The sequence below is a fragment of the Orcinus orca genome, chromosome 11 (assembly GCF_937001465.1).
Source record: "Orcinus orca chromosome 11, mOrcOrc1.1, whole genome shotgun sequence".
Taxonomy (NCBI): Eukaryota; Metazoa; Chordata; class Mammalia; order Artiodactyla; family Delphinidae; genus Orcinus; species Orcinus orca.
Genome location: NC_064569.1, coordinates 51,960,097 through 51,977,082, shown reverse-complemented (window position 1 = coordinate 51,977,082; position 16,986 = coordinate 51,960,097). Strand labels below are relative to the sequence as shown.

The 16,986-nt window shown below is 36.0% G+C and overlaps 1 protein-coding gene across 1 annotated transcript in view; it reads right to left on the bottom strand.

Moving 5' to 3' along the window:
- Positions 1–16,986, bottom strand: part of MSRB3 (methionine sulfoxide reductase B3) — a 165,092-nt gene that overhangs the window by 108,589 nt on the left and 39,517 nt on the right. The window contains exons 2-3 of the mRNA XM_033440561.2: positions 6,408–6,516; positions 4,702–4,779 (exon numbers count right to left, since the gene is read on the bottom strand). Coding sequence (XP_033296452.2) covers positions 4,702–4,779; positions 6,408–6,516 — 187 coding nt within the window. The remainder of the gene's footprint in view (positions 1–4,701; positions 4,780–6,407; positions 6,517–16,986) is intronic.

The following is a 16,986-nucleotide window of genomic DNA, read 5'->3' as shown; positions in this document are numbered from 1 at the left end:
AAGGACACTAGAGTTCAACCCGGAAGTTTCAGATAGGGCTTCCTGGAGGAAAGGATGCCAAGGCTTAAAGAATTTCAAGCAGAAACTTAAGTGTCTTCTCTGGGATCCCAGGGCTTCCTTATTTGGTCCTTTTTAACCCTCCAGCCATTTCTCCATTCCTCCCAACATACCTTACCTCCCCACTCCTATTGGACCAGTCTCATAATTATGTCCTTGAAAAATCCAGTTTTGATCCTATCTCTAATTCCTCGTCTCATATGGCATTCTCTGTCAGATATTCTCTGCCTGGTAAAGTGTGTTCTCCTCTCCTCCATGAAAACAGGCCCTACTTTGATGCAGTCGTATACATTCCTATTACTTATGAAAGCATATCAAACAGTCATATTCAGATAGACTTTAATGTTATTTTTCCACACTTTGTAACTGTTTATTGTGTTTTTCTTATCACTCCAACAAAACTATAAGCACCTTAAGGAAAAAAATAGTTCATAAGTTTATTTTGTTTCACAACACCTGGCAAAGGGTCAGCCAGAGCAAAGTACAAGATGTCAAAAATACTTACTGAATTAAATTGTTTCACCAATGCCTTTTCTGGTTTATCTGATGTTCAACAAATTCATTTCATGAAAGTTTAGAAGTTCAAATAACCAGAGGAGAGAACATTCTTACTTCTGTCAGTTAATTTACTAACTGAAAGTCAGTAGTATTATATGAGAAATAAACTAGCTTGGTAGAATTTGTGAATGTAAAGAAAATGTGAACCATGGAATAAATTACACATTTGGTTTATAAAGCAGCCTGTGAATAAGGTTCTTGTACTTGGTAAGCAGTAAAAAAGCAGTATATTGTTGAGAGGGAGTGTATTTAGGGTAGAGTACAAGTTTGAATGGTCTTTTTTGTAAGGAAGTATTATATATACATATATATATCAGTCAAGTAAATGATGAGAATTATACATATATGTGAATGCTGCATGCGTGCACACACACACACACACACACACACAGAGTGTCAATAAGATAACAGAAATAGCAGTTGGGAAAACAACCTTTACATAGCGCTAATGATGGGCATTTTTAAACTCAGCACTTCCTTCTTATTTCTTTTTATTTCTTATCTGTTTCCCTCCCACTGTTATTTCTCACATTGTTCCTCTATGTAGTCTTTTCCACCTCACTCCCTCCTCTCTAACAAACAAACACTCCACACACTTTCTCATTCACACTGACACACACACACACACACACACACACACACGCACCTCAATTGTTTCCTACACTTTGTGTTCAAAGTACGAAACCAGCTATCTCCAGAGGGTGTCTGATAGTGCTGCCATTAATACACTAGACTACTGAGTGGTTTTCAAACTTTTGCTCACGAACCCATAAAAGAATTTTGAAAACAAAACAGAGAGACTCTGTGCCAGTTACCAATTTATTTATTGCCTCTCACCTCTAAATCCATCTTCCTTGCCTGCTCTGCTAAAATGGATCTGGGACCTTTAAATATTTTTTTCTTTGTCAGCTAACATGATATTAAACCTTGTCAGTAGAGGGCACAGGAGAAGGACTGCAGGAGAAAGAGGTTCTTCCTTCCTGGTTTCAGTACGCTTTCTCAACAGGCTCCTGCAGAGCCCGTGGCTTTTCTAGCATCTGGCTCACGCAGTGCATGCAGATTCTCTATTTGCAGGCCCTTGCAACGTGGGCGGCTTCCCCAGCACCCAACTCCTTAGCATGCGCAGCCTCTCCAGCCCCCAGCCCTTTTCACTGCTTCTCAGGTGACAGGCTCCTGGCTTCTCTGGAGCGAGGTGCAGGCTTCAGGGCACAGGAGTGAGCAGCACCTGGTGGCCAGCAGCCTCCCCTAGCACTTCCCTCAGGTAGTTTTGTAGTGGAGCACTCCCAGGGAGACACCTCCCAGCAAAGAGCTTTCCCCAGCACCCCAGAGGGGAGGTTTCTAGCAAATTCCAGAAGGCAGATTTCCAGAAATTTACAACATCATGGCCCCAGTGACTCCTGTGCCATCAGCCCCAGAAAGGCTGGGCGGGGGGCGGGTTGCAGGGAAAGCTCTTCCTTGGGCTCTATCTCAGCCCTAGGGTCCACGATAGCTTCCTATATTTGCTATCTTTGTATTCTTTAGAATTTCTATTTACTTCTTACTAGCCAATCCCTCATCACCATAATCCTCTGTCACACACAGTAATTCTCTACATTAAACTTTCCTGTTCAAATTACTGTGTGGCTTCTGTACCCATACTGGGTGCTGACTGATACACCCTTCCTCATACATTTTAAAGTGACAGCTAAAATTTCTTATCAAAAATTTAAATAATTGAAAAAAGATAAATTACCTGGTGTTCTGTATATAGACATGCTTAAAATATATTTCTGTCAAAATCTGAGAGTGACATATCTAGATCAGTTAATGAACGGGAGAAGTCCACCATATAACCTAATTTGCAAAGGCAGTCCTCACCGTCCTATCAAGTAAATCAGACTTATTTCCTGTACACACACACACAAAGACTTTCATTTAAAAATTTTGAATAAATATGTTGATACATGTTTTCATGACACACATCTCACTTAAGACTGGTAGAAAATGGATAGACGGACAACAGATGGAAAGACAGATAAGCAGACAGCTGGCAGGCAGACTGAGCCTTTCCAAGATGAAATACTGTTTCAATACTTTTTTACCAGTTCAATATTTCTCAGTTTTTTTTTTTTTTTTTGGCCTTGCTTTCATGGGTCTCTCCTTCAGAAGTAATGCCTTCCTGAACTGTCCTTTTGCTTGATGCCTTCAAGATTTTATCCTGTGACAACAAGTCATAGTAATATTTGGGATGGGTGGAAGGTATGATATCTTTTGTGAAGTGGGAGAAGGGCGACTATGACAGAGGAGATTGGAAGGAAGAGGTGGCCGACTACAGACTCTCTCAGACACAGACAGCAGTTTCAGGAAAGTGTATCGTATAGCGGTTGAGGACCAGAAAATTGCTTCCCTCAAAACTGTCCATGCCCTGTGGCCCCATGCCCTGTGGCCACCCAGGGTACAAGTTCTCCAGTACGAAGAAAGCGGCACCAGGACAAAGAATACTGTATTCTACAATTAAGGCCGAAGCGGGGATATTGCTCCCCCTAGAAATGACAAGAAACCAAGGATGGAGAAGCACACTTTTTTAAAAAAAATATAGAATAAAAAATATTAAACTATATTCCTTAAAAACTTAGAAAACAAAAGCTTTCCTTATAAGAATGCTAAAGTTTCCTTTAGAGTCAATATCACATCAAATATGAAATCCTGAACCCCAGCAGCACCTATGTTTGGATAAGGGTCTTGCTTTTACTATTTGTGACTCAAGATGTCACATGGGTTAAATCCTTCATTTACAGTGGTTCTGTTTCTTATTTAAAACAGTAAGTTTTCCTTAGATCCACTACTTTACTGAATCACATAATAGGGAAAGAAATGAAGAATCTTAAACAAAAAGCAAAGGAGATGTGGCCAATTTTTACCATTTGGGATATTAACAAGTTTAACATGGCTCAGCAACTATCTTAAGTGTTATATCAACTATTATGACACAAACTAAAGGTGTTGAAATATAAAGACGTGTGTTTTCTGAGAGGAAATGGGTGACAATTTGAAGGGCTGGTTTTTTTAACAGAAAGAATAAATACGTAAGAATTCAGAACAGATTCTCAACCAACACTAATGTGCAATAAGGTTTATGCAAGTTAAGAAAGGTTTTAAACTTAAAAAATTTTTTTTTCAAGGAAACTACTGTTTCCTGTTATTTCTGGGAAATCTGTAAATGCTAGTGTTTTCAAAAGGAAACATTTGTGGAGAGATGTTAAGTATGTTTTACTTGCTACACATATCAGATTCTTGTTTGTTCATTTCCCCTAAGAAGTCTGTAATTCTGTTTTAAATAAATGACATTTACTCTCAATTAAGGTTTCTTTCTTTTTATTCCCCCAAATCAGCATCCCTATGGGAAGTACAGGGCTTCTAGGATTTTCTCCACCTACATAAATAAATTTTTAGTAAAGAGCTTTCTTTCTTGATTAAGATCCATAAGCTCCAGAATACACTGTCTGAATTAACTATTCTGTTGAAAAAGTCTATGTACTGGCCTGTTTTATAGTAAACTATTGGGATCTTTCAAACAAAGATTCTGGATTAATGCAAAACTCAGAGTATGTAATTTACTTATATATGCACAAATATCTATTATATTTCCCATTTTATTTTCAATACAGCTATTGCCCTTCATTGCACAAGTATGAATAATCAACTTGGTGGATACTATTCAATCTGAAAGACGCACACAGAGAACTTCCATCATGGTCAAATAAATAAATTTAGGGCCATCACTTGATGACAGAAAAATCAATAAATACATAGACATTTCTACGTTCACCAAAATCTCTTTTATAGCTCTGCTAAGCACCATGGTTACTAAGATGAACAAGTTAACGTTAGGTATTTTAAAGATCCAAACAATGAGAAATCAGCCAGTCTACCAAACTGGTAGTTTATCATGAAAGTCAATAATTACTTTTGTTTTGGTGGGGGGCGGAAATGGAAAAATTAGAAAAAAGAAAATTTAGTAATGGAAAGATTCTAATGTGAAGAGACAATACCAAGTTTGTTGCCATCTGTGATTTGTCCATATCCATAGGTTTTTAACATACTTACTTGAACAATGGAGTTCCACAAACAACACATTTATATATTCCAGGATCTTTGTGATGTGTATATTCTCCTTCGAAGGCACTGATACACAATAAACAGAGCATAAAAAAAATTTAATTAAACAAGTTAGCATTATTTCTTATAGAACTTATTTGCTTAAAATACATTTTTCTAAGAAAACTTTCAAGGGCTTTTTGTCCTAAAATGAGAACAGACCAAACATATGGAAATCTGAACATTACTAATACATTTCAAATCTGTATAATAAAATGTGCATATAACAACTCCAAACTAGTGTGGGTTAAATTTTTTAAAAAATCAGGCCATCTAGTTATGTAATGCTTAGAAAACTTTTTTTCCTATTAAAAAAAAAAAAAAAAAGCCTGTAGTACAGATTCACAGAAAAAAAACATTATTACATAAGATTTCTGCTACTCTACAGTGTCCAAGAGTATATACCAGAAAATGCAGAAGGGTCCAACACTTCCAGTGGAAGGAGTCTTATTTTTTGGTTTGAAAAGGAATATTGCAGCTTTAAGGGAATATTTTTCTAAGTTAACAATCTTAAAGGCTAGGAGGTCATTCAGCTAATACAAATCAGCTGTGCTAGCCCAACAAAAAGTCTGTGCTCTGCAGCTTGTTTTTATTATCCTTTCACCCTCTTTATGAGGTCCAATTTTTTTATAAACAGAATTTTTAAGAATGACCTAATCTCTAGTTGTTTGTGTGCATTAAATCATTTTGCTAGTCATGTACACAACAGGACGGGTAGATGACTTGGACCAAGACCGAAGTCCATCGCTAACTCATTGTGCAGTAAAGGTGTACGTTGTCAGAGATTCAGCATTTGGTGAATTCAGTAAACAGTATATACTGTGACAGGAAGACAGTGTTGCCTATTAACAAAGACCCCACGTGTGGTAAAGAGCTCTTTCAGTTCATGAATGAAAACAAGAAGTTACATCATTAATAAATTTGGATCAGAGGTAAGTTACAGCCTTATGCCAAGCTCCATGGTATAAATTAGACAACAAAATGGTTGGACTTTGGCAAGTTACCTTTGAGCTGGAATCAGCTGAGAGAGACTTTATTCACTACAAACAGTCTTGGAAGTGAACAAACTCTTTTTTCGGGACTTAGGGCAAACTTCCAAGGACCCAAGCCATGTGAGGGCAGTTATTGAAAATTTTTGACATTCCAACCACAAATGAGCCAATAAATACTTTCTCCACATGTGCTTCAAAAAGAAATTGGAGTGGGGTAGAAAGGAACTAAATTATGCTACCTTCTTTTTGCAGCCAAAACGTCTATACTTACAATGGCCACCTTCAAATTTTCAGTATCCTGGCAAAGTGCCATGTCCCTCATGGTTTTGCTTACTCTGATGTCTTCCCAAAAAATGTACCTAAATCGCTATTACTTCCACACATTTTGTAGTAAACTAGAAACAGGCCCTTAACAAAAGCCTTGTGACTTTACAAAAGTTAGAGTGTTCATTAAATGGGGGAAAGAATAAATAAAACTTAGTCTTAATATAAGCAATACCATTTTCAACCTTTTCAAGGATACTAATTTGTAGACTTTAGCAAATAAGTATAGAATCCTTTAAATTAAGTGGCAAGGAAGAGGATTCAAAGGTGGGGCGGGGGGATAAGGAGGATGAAGAAAACTAGCTCTTGCTTAATGGCGTTTTCGTAAGCTTGCCTTACCTTTCGGTCCCTTTCTCCTGAGTGACATGGTACTGCTGGGGTGTCAGCCGCTTCCTCAGTTCCTGCTGGGAAAAGACCACCTTACAGCTCTTTTTATCCCTACATGACCCTGGAAAGAGAGAGGATGTGGGAGAAGGAGGACTTTTAGCTTGAATCCTAAATAACTGCTTTGGCTGGCCATCACAGCACAGCTTCTGCAGTCACTTGTCAATGACCAGGTCAGTCCCTAACACACTAGACAAACTTACCTGAACTGCAGCTGGCTATTTCTCTCAGTTTAAAAAGAATGGTACTCAAGATTCAGGTGATTCCACTGGAGCACTGACAATGTGCTATAGCCAAAGCTGCTGGAAGGCAACAGTAAAAACCCATTGAACATTCACGAGGTGGGAATACATCCTTTACGTCTCCCAGTACCTTGAATTTCTTTTTTTTAAATGAATTCAAAAAGCATAACTCTATTTATAAGCATTTATGCTGTATATATAAGAGGATGGGCATATTATATTAAACAATAACTCTCCATTCGTTTAGTAGAATAGCCCGAAACCTTCCTCATTCAATTTCCAACCTGGGTGATTTAAATGCTATCCTATTTGTTTATTGAACCCTAAAGATGTATCTTTCCACAGCTAGGAATTCTCTGTGATTCCGTCAGAGGCTTCACTAGGTTCTGAAGAGTCCTTAAAAACAAATATCTCTTGCAAGACTGTATCTTACCGCGCTTAAACGGGCAGCAAGAAACATTTAATAGACTGCAGGAGAAGGCATTTACACTAATGCAGATTCAAGAAGTTCCAAAGAAAGAGTGAGAAAAATAGGGAGGGAGGAAAGACAAAGAAAAGCAAAAGTGAATGTGATTTTATTTAGAGACCTACATTTTTCTTTTTATAAAGTATACTTAGAAAGACTTCACTGGCTAAATATATTTGAATGGTAAAATAATTTTAATTAGATTCTAATAACAATGTTAGCTTTTACTTCAACTTACACAGACCGCAATAAAATGTCCAGACAATACCCGCTTATATGGGGTATTTTGTCTTACCTGAACAAATGACTGAAAAGAAATACAGTCGGCCCTCTGTATCCACAGATTCCACATCTATGGATTCAACCAAACACGATGGAAAATATTCCCCCCCCCAAATTCCAGAAAGTTCCAAAAAGCAAACCTTGAATTTGCCATGCTAAGGCAACTATTTACATAGCATTTACATTGTGTTAGGTATTATAAGTAATCTAGAGATGATTTAAAGTATAAGGGAGGATGTGCATAGGTTATATGTAAATACTACGCCATTTTATATAAGGGCCCTGAGCATCCTCAGATTTTGGTATCTGCAGGGGGTCAGGAACCAATCCCCCATGAGTACCACGGGATGATCAATAACTCCAGACACGGCAACCCTTACTCACTGCAGTACAATTGCTTTTCTTTGCTTTTCCATCACAGTGCGAAAGAGGCACGCAGATGTCACCACATGCAAAAATTTCCTACCATGTTACGAAATTACTGAAAGAAAGCTTGCTTAGTTCCCCAAATATTAAACTCAATTTGTTTTGAAACATAAAAGAAATATGATTTAGGAATAGAAATGCTTTCTACTTCTTTTACTTTTAAGGCACCTAATGTCATAGTATACGAGATCACTGAAATTAAAACAGGAGAAACTTAACTAACCACTGACTCTGATTGTGGGATTGAAGAAGGATATCAGCTTCCAGAATCAGGGCCACCAAGATAGAGTGGTTGATTCTCTATGAGAAAATATGGAGGCAGCAAAAGAGCAAACCAGAGCCGAACAGCAAAACACACCTTTGAGTAGGCCTGTGGGTTGTCAAATAGCGCCTCTTCTGACCTTCCACAAAGGATGTTGGCCCTGCTCTGGCCTGAAAAGATCCACAGGAACAGCTGGCAAATCACACTAATGGCATGTTGGTCTCTCATCTCACTGAACCCCATATTACACTAGGCTTTATGCAAATACCTACTACTTACACTTTTAATATTTTCTAAGAGATAGAAATGATTCCCTGAGAAATGTTTGTCCTGTCAGAACAAGCCTCTCCACAACTTGAATGCAGAACTGGCTGTGATAGGTGAGTCTCTGCTCAATTTGCTATAGACGTCTTAAAAAGTAACTTTTTGTTTTTATTGCTTTGTATGTTGAAAGGGTTGTATCTTTGTGGATTTTATCCCCCAAAATTCATTAATTGTAAATCTAACATGACAAAATAACTTGGTTAAAATTATTCTTTCCAATGGCATAGATAATTAAAATCTATACAATTAGAATTAAACAATTCTGTCTAAAATATTTTTGTTAATATACGTTCATTCATACAAAAAGGCCAATTGTGTTCCCAAAGTTGAGAGAACTAAGCTACCCATCTGTATGTCATTTAGTACAAGAGAAGCAACTGCAGGTTTAAATTACATGGTATTGGATTGCAATTTCCTAACATTGGATGCTTTTCTGCTTTTTTACCTTGAGTCATTTACTAAGGAGTGTTCATAAAAAGTAGCTTAAAGCACAGATGCTTGCAAATCGTTTAGGCAAAGATGTTTCTCTCTTTTTCATTCTCCCTCTCTCAAAAATCTCTCTTTTCTGAAGAAAAAGAATAAAACTGTTGGTCAGTATTGACGAACCATGTCAAGGATTTGTACAAGGAAAAAAGGTAAAATTGAAAACATCTGATTGAAGTAAATAAGACAAACATAAAAGCTTCACTGGTGAATGAAGGGTATTGAAAAAACTTTATTTCATAGATTAGAAATTACTTTTGATCTAAACATTCTTAAAAACAGATTGTTTTCTACTATGAACCATCTCATTAGCTGTGCTACAGAGACCTCGTTTTAATGGCAAGCTTTGAAAGAGTGCTGCTGTACTCTTTTGTTAGTCTCCGTCTTATTTGTAAGGGGGATAAAGATTTCATTCCAGCTTTCTTTGTTTGTCTTTCAAGAACCACTAAAGCAGTATTCACACAAATTTTGTAGGAATGTGCCCTATGTCATAGCCTACAAATTATTTGGTTTTGGTGCACTTAAAGGTCATCTTCCAAATTAGCAAAATTTTCCTACATCCTGGCTTTTCAACCTTAAATATAAATATTGTTTCCTAACTGTAAGTGAGGTTTGTTCTTTAAGAAATGCTAGTGTTTATTTAAAGTTGTCAAACTTTGTACATTTTTATTCTTTGGTCATACTATGTTCTCAAAATAATTAGGCTTTTAAAGTGTACCTAATAGCAAAAGGAAGTATATGTGGACTAGAAACAACCATTGTGATTTAATACTAAACAATGAAAAGTTAGTCAGATTTTAATAAATTTCTTGCCACATAGTTTAATAATAATACACTTCCTGGACAATTGAAAGCTGTACTATTACATTAGCTCTCCTAGCATCATAACCAAAAGCTGGCATATATAAACACAGAAAGGCTTCACTTTTGTCTCTAATTTCCCTTTTCCCTATCAGACTCACTTTTCTAAAGTCATGTGGTGCCACTGTTAATTTCAAAGAAATCATTTCATTTTGAAATTCTAGAATAATTCATTGGATGGTTTCCCTTTACTATCTTCACTTAGGTACTGTAATTTTCTTATTACACAGGGTAATTTAACATTAGTATTATATGACATCTGTTCAATGACCCCTAAATTGGCTTAGAAGTATGTTAGGGAAAGATTTTTTCCTTTACTTAAATGGTTAATAGAGTACTTCGAAGCCACAAGTGAGCATGTGTGTATACACACGCAACACAAAGCATATTTGAGAGGGTAATATTGCCACTTTGGTATCTAATCATAACACCATTCCATACAGAGTAACTTTGGTATATATCAGACCCACCTTGAACCCTATCCAAGGGCATTTATTTGCTAAAATATGCCCGAAGTCTCTTTTTATATCAAAGCGTGTTCCATATTGTTGCCTCAAAGCCAGTATTGTCTTGAATTAGAGTTCACTTTCTGCCTTGCCTGCTTCCTAGTCACGTGACCTTAGACAAATGGGTCTCTCTATGTGCTACCACCCTCAGAGGTCTGCTATAAGGATCATAGCAATTAGCACTTAACGAGCACTGTCTAAACAAATGCAGTATTATATTATCATTTTGATTACAGTGAATTCTGAAGTTAAAACTGTATTTTAAAAGGTAACCAGATCAGGTATTTCAGTGTGCTGCAATATTTTATTGGTAATTATTTTTCCATAATAATTCCCTTAGAACAGTATTTTCCTCACAAGTTATCTTTAAAAATGATTAAAATGAGAATTGAAAGAAGAGGAGAAAATTAAAATTTGAGTGCCTACTACGTGCCAGGCACATTTCTAGGCACTTTCACGTAACTACATTTAATCCTCTCAATAATTCTAGGAGGTAAATGTCACACCCATTTTACAGATACAGAAACTGAGGCTCAGAGAGGTTATAACATAACTTACTAAGGACAAACAGCAAATAGATATACTGACTCAAATCCCAGGCTATCTGACTGCAATGCCCATGGAAAAATGATGCTACAAATTTCTTCTTTCTTCTTAAATTATGCAATAACTTTCAGCTTGAAAACTATCACTAACAACTTAAGATAATAAGAGAGAAAAGTAATAATCACTACAGTACATCCAGAAAAGTAAAAACATTTGTCTATTAGCCAATGTCTGTATTCTCTGTGTTCATTCCTTCAGCATAGGGTCAGTGACAAGGTTCAAACGGGATTCTCACAAAGTCTATAAAACGTTGAAAGGCTTTTTAAAGTCCTGTTTAGAAGTAAATCAAATCTGTTAACTAAATCTTAGAGCACTTTTAAGTCATAAATCTTATATTTCAGTGCGAAAAATCAAAACAAAACAAAATCCAAAGATCCCATAACTTTAATTTTGGTCCTAGGATCAGAAAAAATGAAACTATTAAATATCTTCCCAAAATAATAAGTGAATAAGAGATAAGACTATCTTGTTTTGCTTTGAATTAACTAGGTTAAAACAGTAAAGTTCATGTTGAAATATCTTGCTACTATATTTAAAAATGGTGTATTTTAATTTTCACTATAAATTATAATTTTCAGTTGGTTATTAGTCTGTCATACTGGGAAATTAAAGAAACTTTTATCCCAGATGTAGCAGTGTTAGGAATTTCTAAATAAGTGGGCATTTATAAAAACCAAATCTAGTCCATTTTTATAATAGAATATAAAATTATATGCCATGAACCATTTTTCTCTTGTGTTTTGTTTGTTTTGCACTCTAGTAATTTAATAAAGGCTTTAAGAAAAAAATGCAAAGCACAAGAAAGAAAAGCTCCATGCTTGTAGAAGCATGCTCAATTTTTCTGATTTTTTCTCTCAACGTAGACCTATACAGGAAAAACATTCCTGAGATTAACATACAATCTAAGATGCCATGCCACTCTGGCTTCAGTCCTCTGGTTTCCATGCAACTAGGGCTGTAGGACTTTCTTTGAGGACCACTGATCTGACATTTTTCTTACTGGTTTTTTAAGTCATCAAAAATGTTGAGTGTTTACAGAGTGCCAGGCACTGTGCTAAAAAATACTCATTCATTCATTCAATATTACTTACTGAGCACCTACTATACGCTGGCATTATTCTAAGTACTTAAGATATATCTGTGAACAAAATAAAGATCCTACATTCATGGAGCTCCCATTCCAGCAGGGGTAGGGGAAGACAGATAAAACACAGTGAAAATAAGTAAGAAAACTATATAGCCTCTTAGAAGGTGATAAGTATACAGGATGGAAAAAAAGCAAAACTGAACAGGGCAAAGAAGACTGGGAGTGCTAGAAGTAAGGGCTGTAACCTTAAATAGAGTGGTCAAGGTAAGACTCAGGGAGGTGACTGTTGAGCACCGCCCTGCCTTAAGGAGGAGAGGAAGTTGACTATGCTGCTATCGGAAAGGAGAGCTTTCTGAACACCCAGTGGAAATGGCCAATGCAAGAGATGAATACACTGAAAAGTTCATACTCCAGTGGTAGAGATGGAGACAAGTAATTGCACGCAAGTACTAAAACCTGAATATGAATGGAGTAGGTAAACAACAAAAAAAGAATATGCTTTTACATCTGGAAATTTACAGTTGCATATCTTAGTACAGACATTGTCTGGCATTACCTTCCTTCCTTCCAAGTGAAATCCTTTAAGCCAAGTGGTGTACTCAAAATAGCTCTCAGAGAGTGCTTGGCTGGACGTTGAACACAGAATTAGACATGCGGTCTCTGCTAATTTGCTCTATGTATTTAATGTCATCCCTTTCAGACTATAGATCATCATTCCCAACCTGGAGCCATGTGTCAGATACTCAACAGACATTCTTTGGTGATGAATTTTTGATAGGCCTAGAGAGCAAAATCCTTTGGCCAAACAATGTTTTTACCCTTCGGAGACAGTTCAATAACTCTCCGCTTCAGGTGGTAGCAGGGAACATCCATAACTAAAGAAAGTATAAAATTAGTACCTCAACTTAGTTTCCATTTTTTAAAAACATTCTTGATTTTTACATTTAAGTTCAGTTTAATTTCATCTGTCCTCTAAGTCCTAAATATAACACAAAAGGAAAACAAAAAACAAAAACTCTAGATCTTAGGAATCAGAAAGCAGACAATTGTTTCTTTTTAAGGTAAGGATTTGTTTTCCTTTCTATATGTGAGAAAAATCATATCTTTATTTCTCATAGTAATAATCACATTTAATGCCTTCTTGCTATTTTTCTATTACTTCGTATAAGACAGTTCTACAGAGCAGTTTCAGTTATATTCTATTGATGCATGCACAGAGTTCTAATTAACATTAATGGACGTATAAGCATGCCACGGCAACACACCATTTTAAACTTCTTGAATTAAGCAAGACCATATGGTTTAGTGGTGCATAGTTGAATGATAAAATTGGCCTTCTGGTTTCCATACAGAAGGTTTGAATAGATAAACTAAGAAAATATTTTCAAGGAAATTTTCCTTCCAAGTCTACATATCCTGATAAATTCACCCCTACTCTGATCTTCCATCTGAATATCCTTAGTACTAGTGTATTTACCCTGCAGGGTACTATTTACATGAGCTAATATAATATATTGCAATTATTCTCAAATGTCGTCAGTTGTTTCTGCTTTATTTTCCCAGATTATAAATTCTTTGAAGACATAAACTGTTGAGCCTAATATTAATTCATACCTTCTACAACTATTTATTAAACATCTACAGTGAATTAAGAACTGTGATGTGTACTGGAAAGTTAAAAATGAATAAGTCAAGGTTTCTGCCTTAGGGGAGCACATACTGTAGCAGAAAAGATAAGAAAAACAATCAATACAATGTGCAGTCTTATAGTAAAAATATATGCAAAGTTTTGTGTAAAGAGAGTTAACAAAGAAGACATTAACACTCTTAAACTTTGCCCACCTACATTGACTAGGTCCAATTATAATTGGGATATGGAAAACTCACATTATTTGCAGAAACAGCATCTACAGGGTCACAGGGCCAGAGAAGATTCAAAGAGGGGAGAGAACTCCATCCAGACAAGCTGATAGATGTAGTGTGGTCAAATATGTACAATGTCAAGGTGGTAATCAAAGAGTCTTTCATGTAAGTAGGATTAGCTAATTTAACAAAGCAAAATAGCCAAGATAAAATGTAGATTCTGATTTGGAAGAGGGAAAATTGGGCAGCTGAGAAATAAGGCAGTTTTAAAATTAAAGGGGAAATATGCCAATGTTTTCTCACTGTAAGTCAATGGGAGTAAATGTATTTGCCACAGTATCTAAAGTCTATTAATATGATTTTAAATTCTAGCCTTTGATATTAAGTAATCTGTAAGGCTGCATGATTTTCTCGAGAGGTGACAACAGAGAGCTTTACCACTACATTCATCCGATGATACACTCATCTGAATGACCTCTGTAAGACAGAAACCACATTTTACATTTCTTTTACTTGTGGGTTACAAATTTTTTAATTGTTGAATACAGGCGTGATAGTCATTTTATCAGCATTCTCTAAGGGTAGCAAATAAAACTAAAGAGTACTCATCAGTACTTCAAAATGTAATGCAAATACAAGAGCAACGACTTTTGTATTAATGTGGACCATAAAGACTAGAGTTTAGGGAAATATTTAAAACATGTCTTGATCCAAAAAAGCATTTTCTTACTTGCAAAGCATATGAGTAAAAAGAGAAGTTTTAAAGGCACTGCCATCATCAAGTGACAACAGTGGAAGAGAAAGTTACTTAACTTCAAGTCTATCTGATTGCATGTGAAATGTCTGACGAAGTTAGAGTTCCCTGTTTTTAATTTTTTTTCCAGTATGGGTCTTCACTAGAACATCATAGCCAGTACAGAAAAAAAAAAATGTAAAAACAGACAGGCTCATTTCCATTCTACATTTCACATGCAATCAAAAAGACTTGCAAAAAATAGTTCTCTCTCCCATCCTCCCTCACCGCCTTGGGAGCACAGACTGAGGAGATGAGAGGTAACCACCCACAAAAAGGAAGGAAAGGAGCCCCCTCTTAGATTACCATGCAGAATTTTATTTCCATGTAACATCAAGTATGCTTTTGTTAGAAAGAAAATAAAACTTATGTTGTCTAAGAGCTCAGCTTTGTAAATTTCTAAAATTACATTATCACCCAAATCCAATTTAAAATCTAAATTAACTAAGCTCGATGGGCAGAAAATACGTCTGCAATTGCCACTCAGTGGACAGCTAAATCTGAGTCTAGCTATACATTCCAGAAAATCTAAGAGATTCTGGAGAAAAAAAAAATTCAAAAAATGTACAGCTTTCTTTATCAGCCAGATAACTAAAGAAAAGGCATAAGACTTCTGAATTATTCAATATATCCTTGAGGGACTGGGGGATAATTTCGGTCATCTTTGCATCCCCAGCACCTCACACTGTGCCCTAAGAAGAGTAAGCCCTAAATAAGTGTATGTTGTATTTAAATACTTATTCAACTCTCCATTTTAATTATTACTATTTAAATTTTCTTCCTAAAAGATGTTTTCTAAATGATGGCTCTGGCTATGTTTCTTAGAATTTAGTTTAAAAACTGCAACAGTAATATTTGCTTAATAAACCAGTGAAATTTAAAAAAATAAATGATGGATTAAATTTTTTTCTTTATTACTACTCTGAATCCTTTATTACCTCTCTAGAGTTCCACTTTCAAATATTTTATTATGACTAATATTCCATTAATTCTCTGGATTTAAGACTATGAGATTACCTAATCCAGCATTCCCCAAAACATATCCTGTGAAACACTGGCTCTGAAAACAATGTTCACAAGTAGTTCCTCTTGAGGGTTGAGGAGAAGTTTCTATAGTCAAACCAGATCAGGAAAATCTAGGTTACATGGGTTTCCTAATAAAGACTTCTTACAGACTTTCTTAGGCTGATGTGCATTATTGAACATGTGGTATTTTGACGCACCATTATTTTATGCTCCACCAGAAAAGTAAAAAAGAGTTGTCAATCAAACCATGACACAATACTTTCTTATCAAAATAATTTTTAAGCTGCATCCTCATTACCAAGATGATGAAATGTAAAAACAGCTCATCTTAGAATTTATAAAACATGGTAGTATGCAAAGTTTCTCCATTTGATGATGGGATCAGTCTTACAGGGTATTAGTAGAATGAGTGTTCATAATTTGGGAACTGATGATCTTCTAGTCCAAAGCCCTCATGAGGAAACCAAGGCTCAAAGAATTTATGTGACCTGGTCACTCACCTCGTTAATGAGAGCAAGCTCCTCGTTTGCAGCTTTCCTCATTTAATTCTCTCATTCAATATATTTCTCTCTTGAACCAATGCTTTGTTGTACATTAACATGCCCATCTTTCACTAACCCATGTGCCCACAGCCTGTTCTCACCCCTACACCACCATCCTCCCCTCCTACTACCTCCTGCTAATTATAATTACATCTACGCGTTCCTTCAATATCCTCCAGGAGGACTGTCATTACTTCAAATCCTAATCCAAGAAGCTAGTCAGCCATTCTGGGCAGAAAGAAGCACGATGCTTCTTACTTCTTCTACTCCTTCCTCCAATAGTAAAGCAAAGGAGGAAATGTGTAAATAGAATCATAAAAACACGAAGTATGCAACTCCCTCCATTCTATAGATAACAAAATTTGGACCCAGAGTGGCCATCTTTCTCAGAATGTGCATTCCTTAAGAACAGAGATCACATTACTTACTACGTGGCATTATTCTGATACATAAGATGCTGCTACTTGTTCATCACCATTCATTCATTCAACAAATACTTATTGAACACCTATTATGTGCTAGACATAATTCTAGTTGCTAAGACGGAGTAGTCAACTAAACAGACAAAAAAATCTCTACCTTTCTGTAGCTCACTTTGCAGGAACCAAGGGTTTTCCTGTAATAGAAATAGATTTTGATGATCAAACCTATCAGCATTCCCAGACTTATTTGATGTTCCACCCCTGATTGTTTATATTTTTCCAGTTTATTCTCCCTTACAGACAGGGATTAAAGTTGCACAGAATAAATTTCTGGGAAATGTCA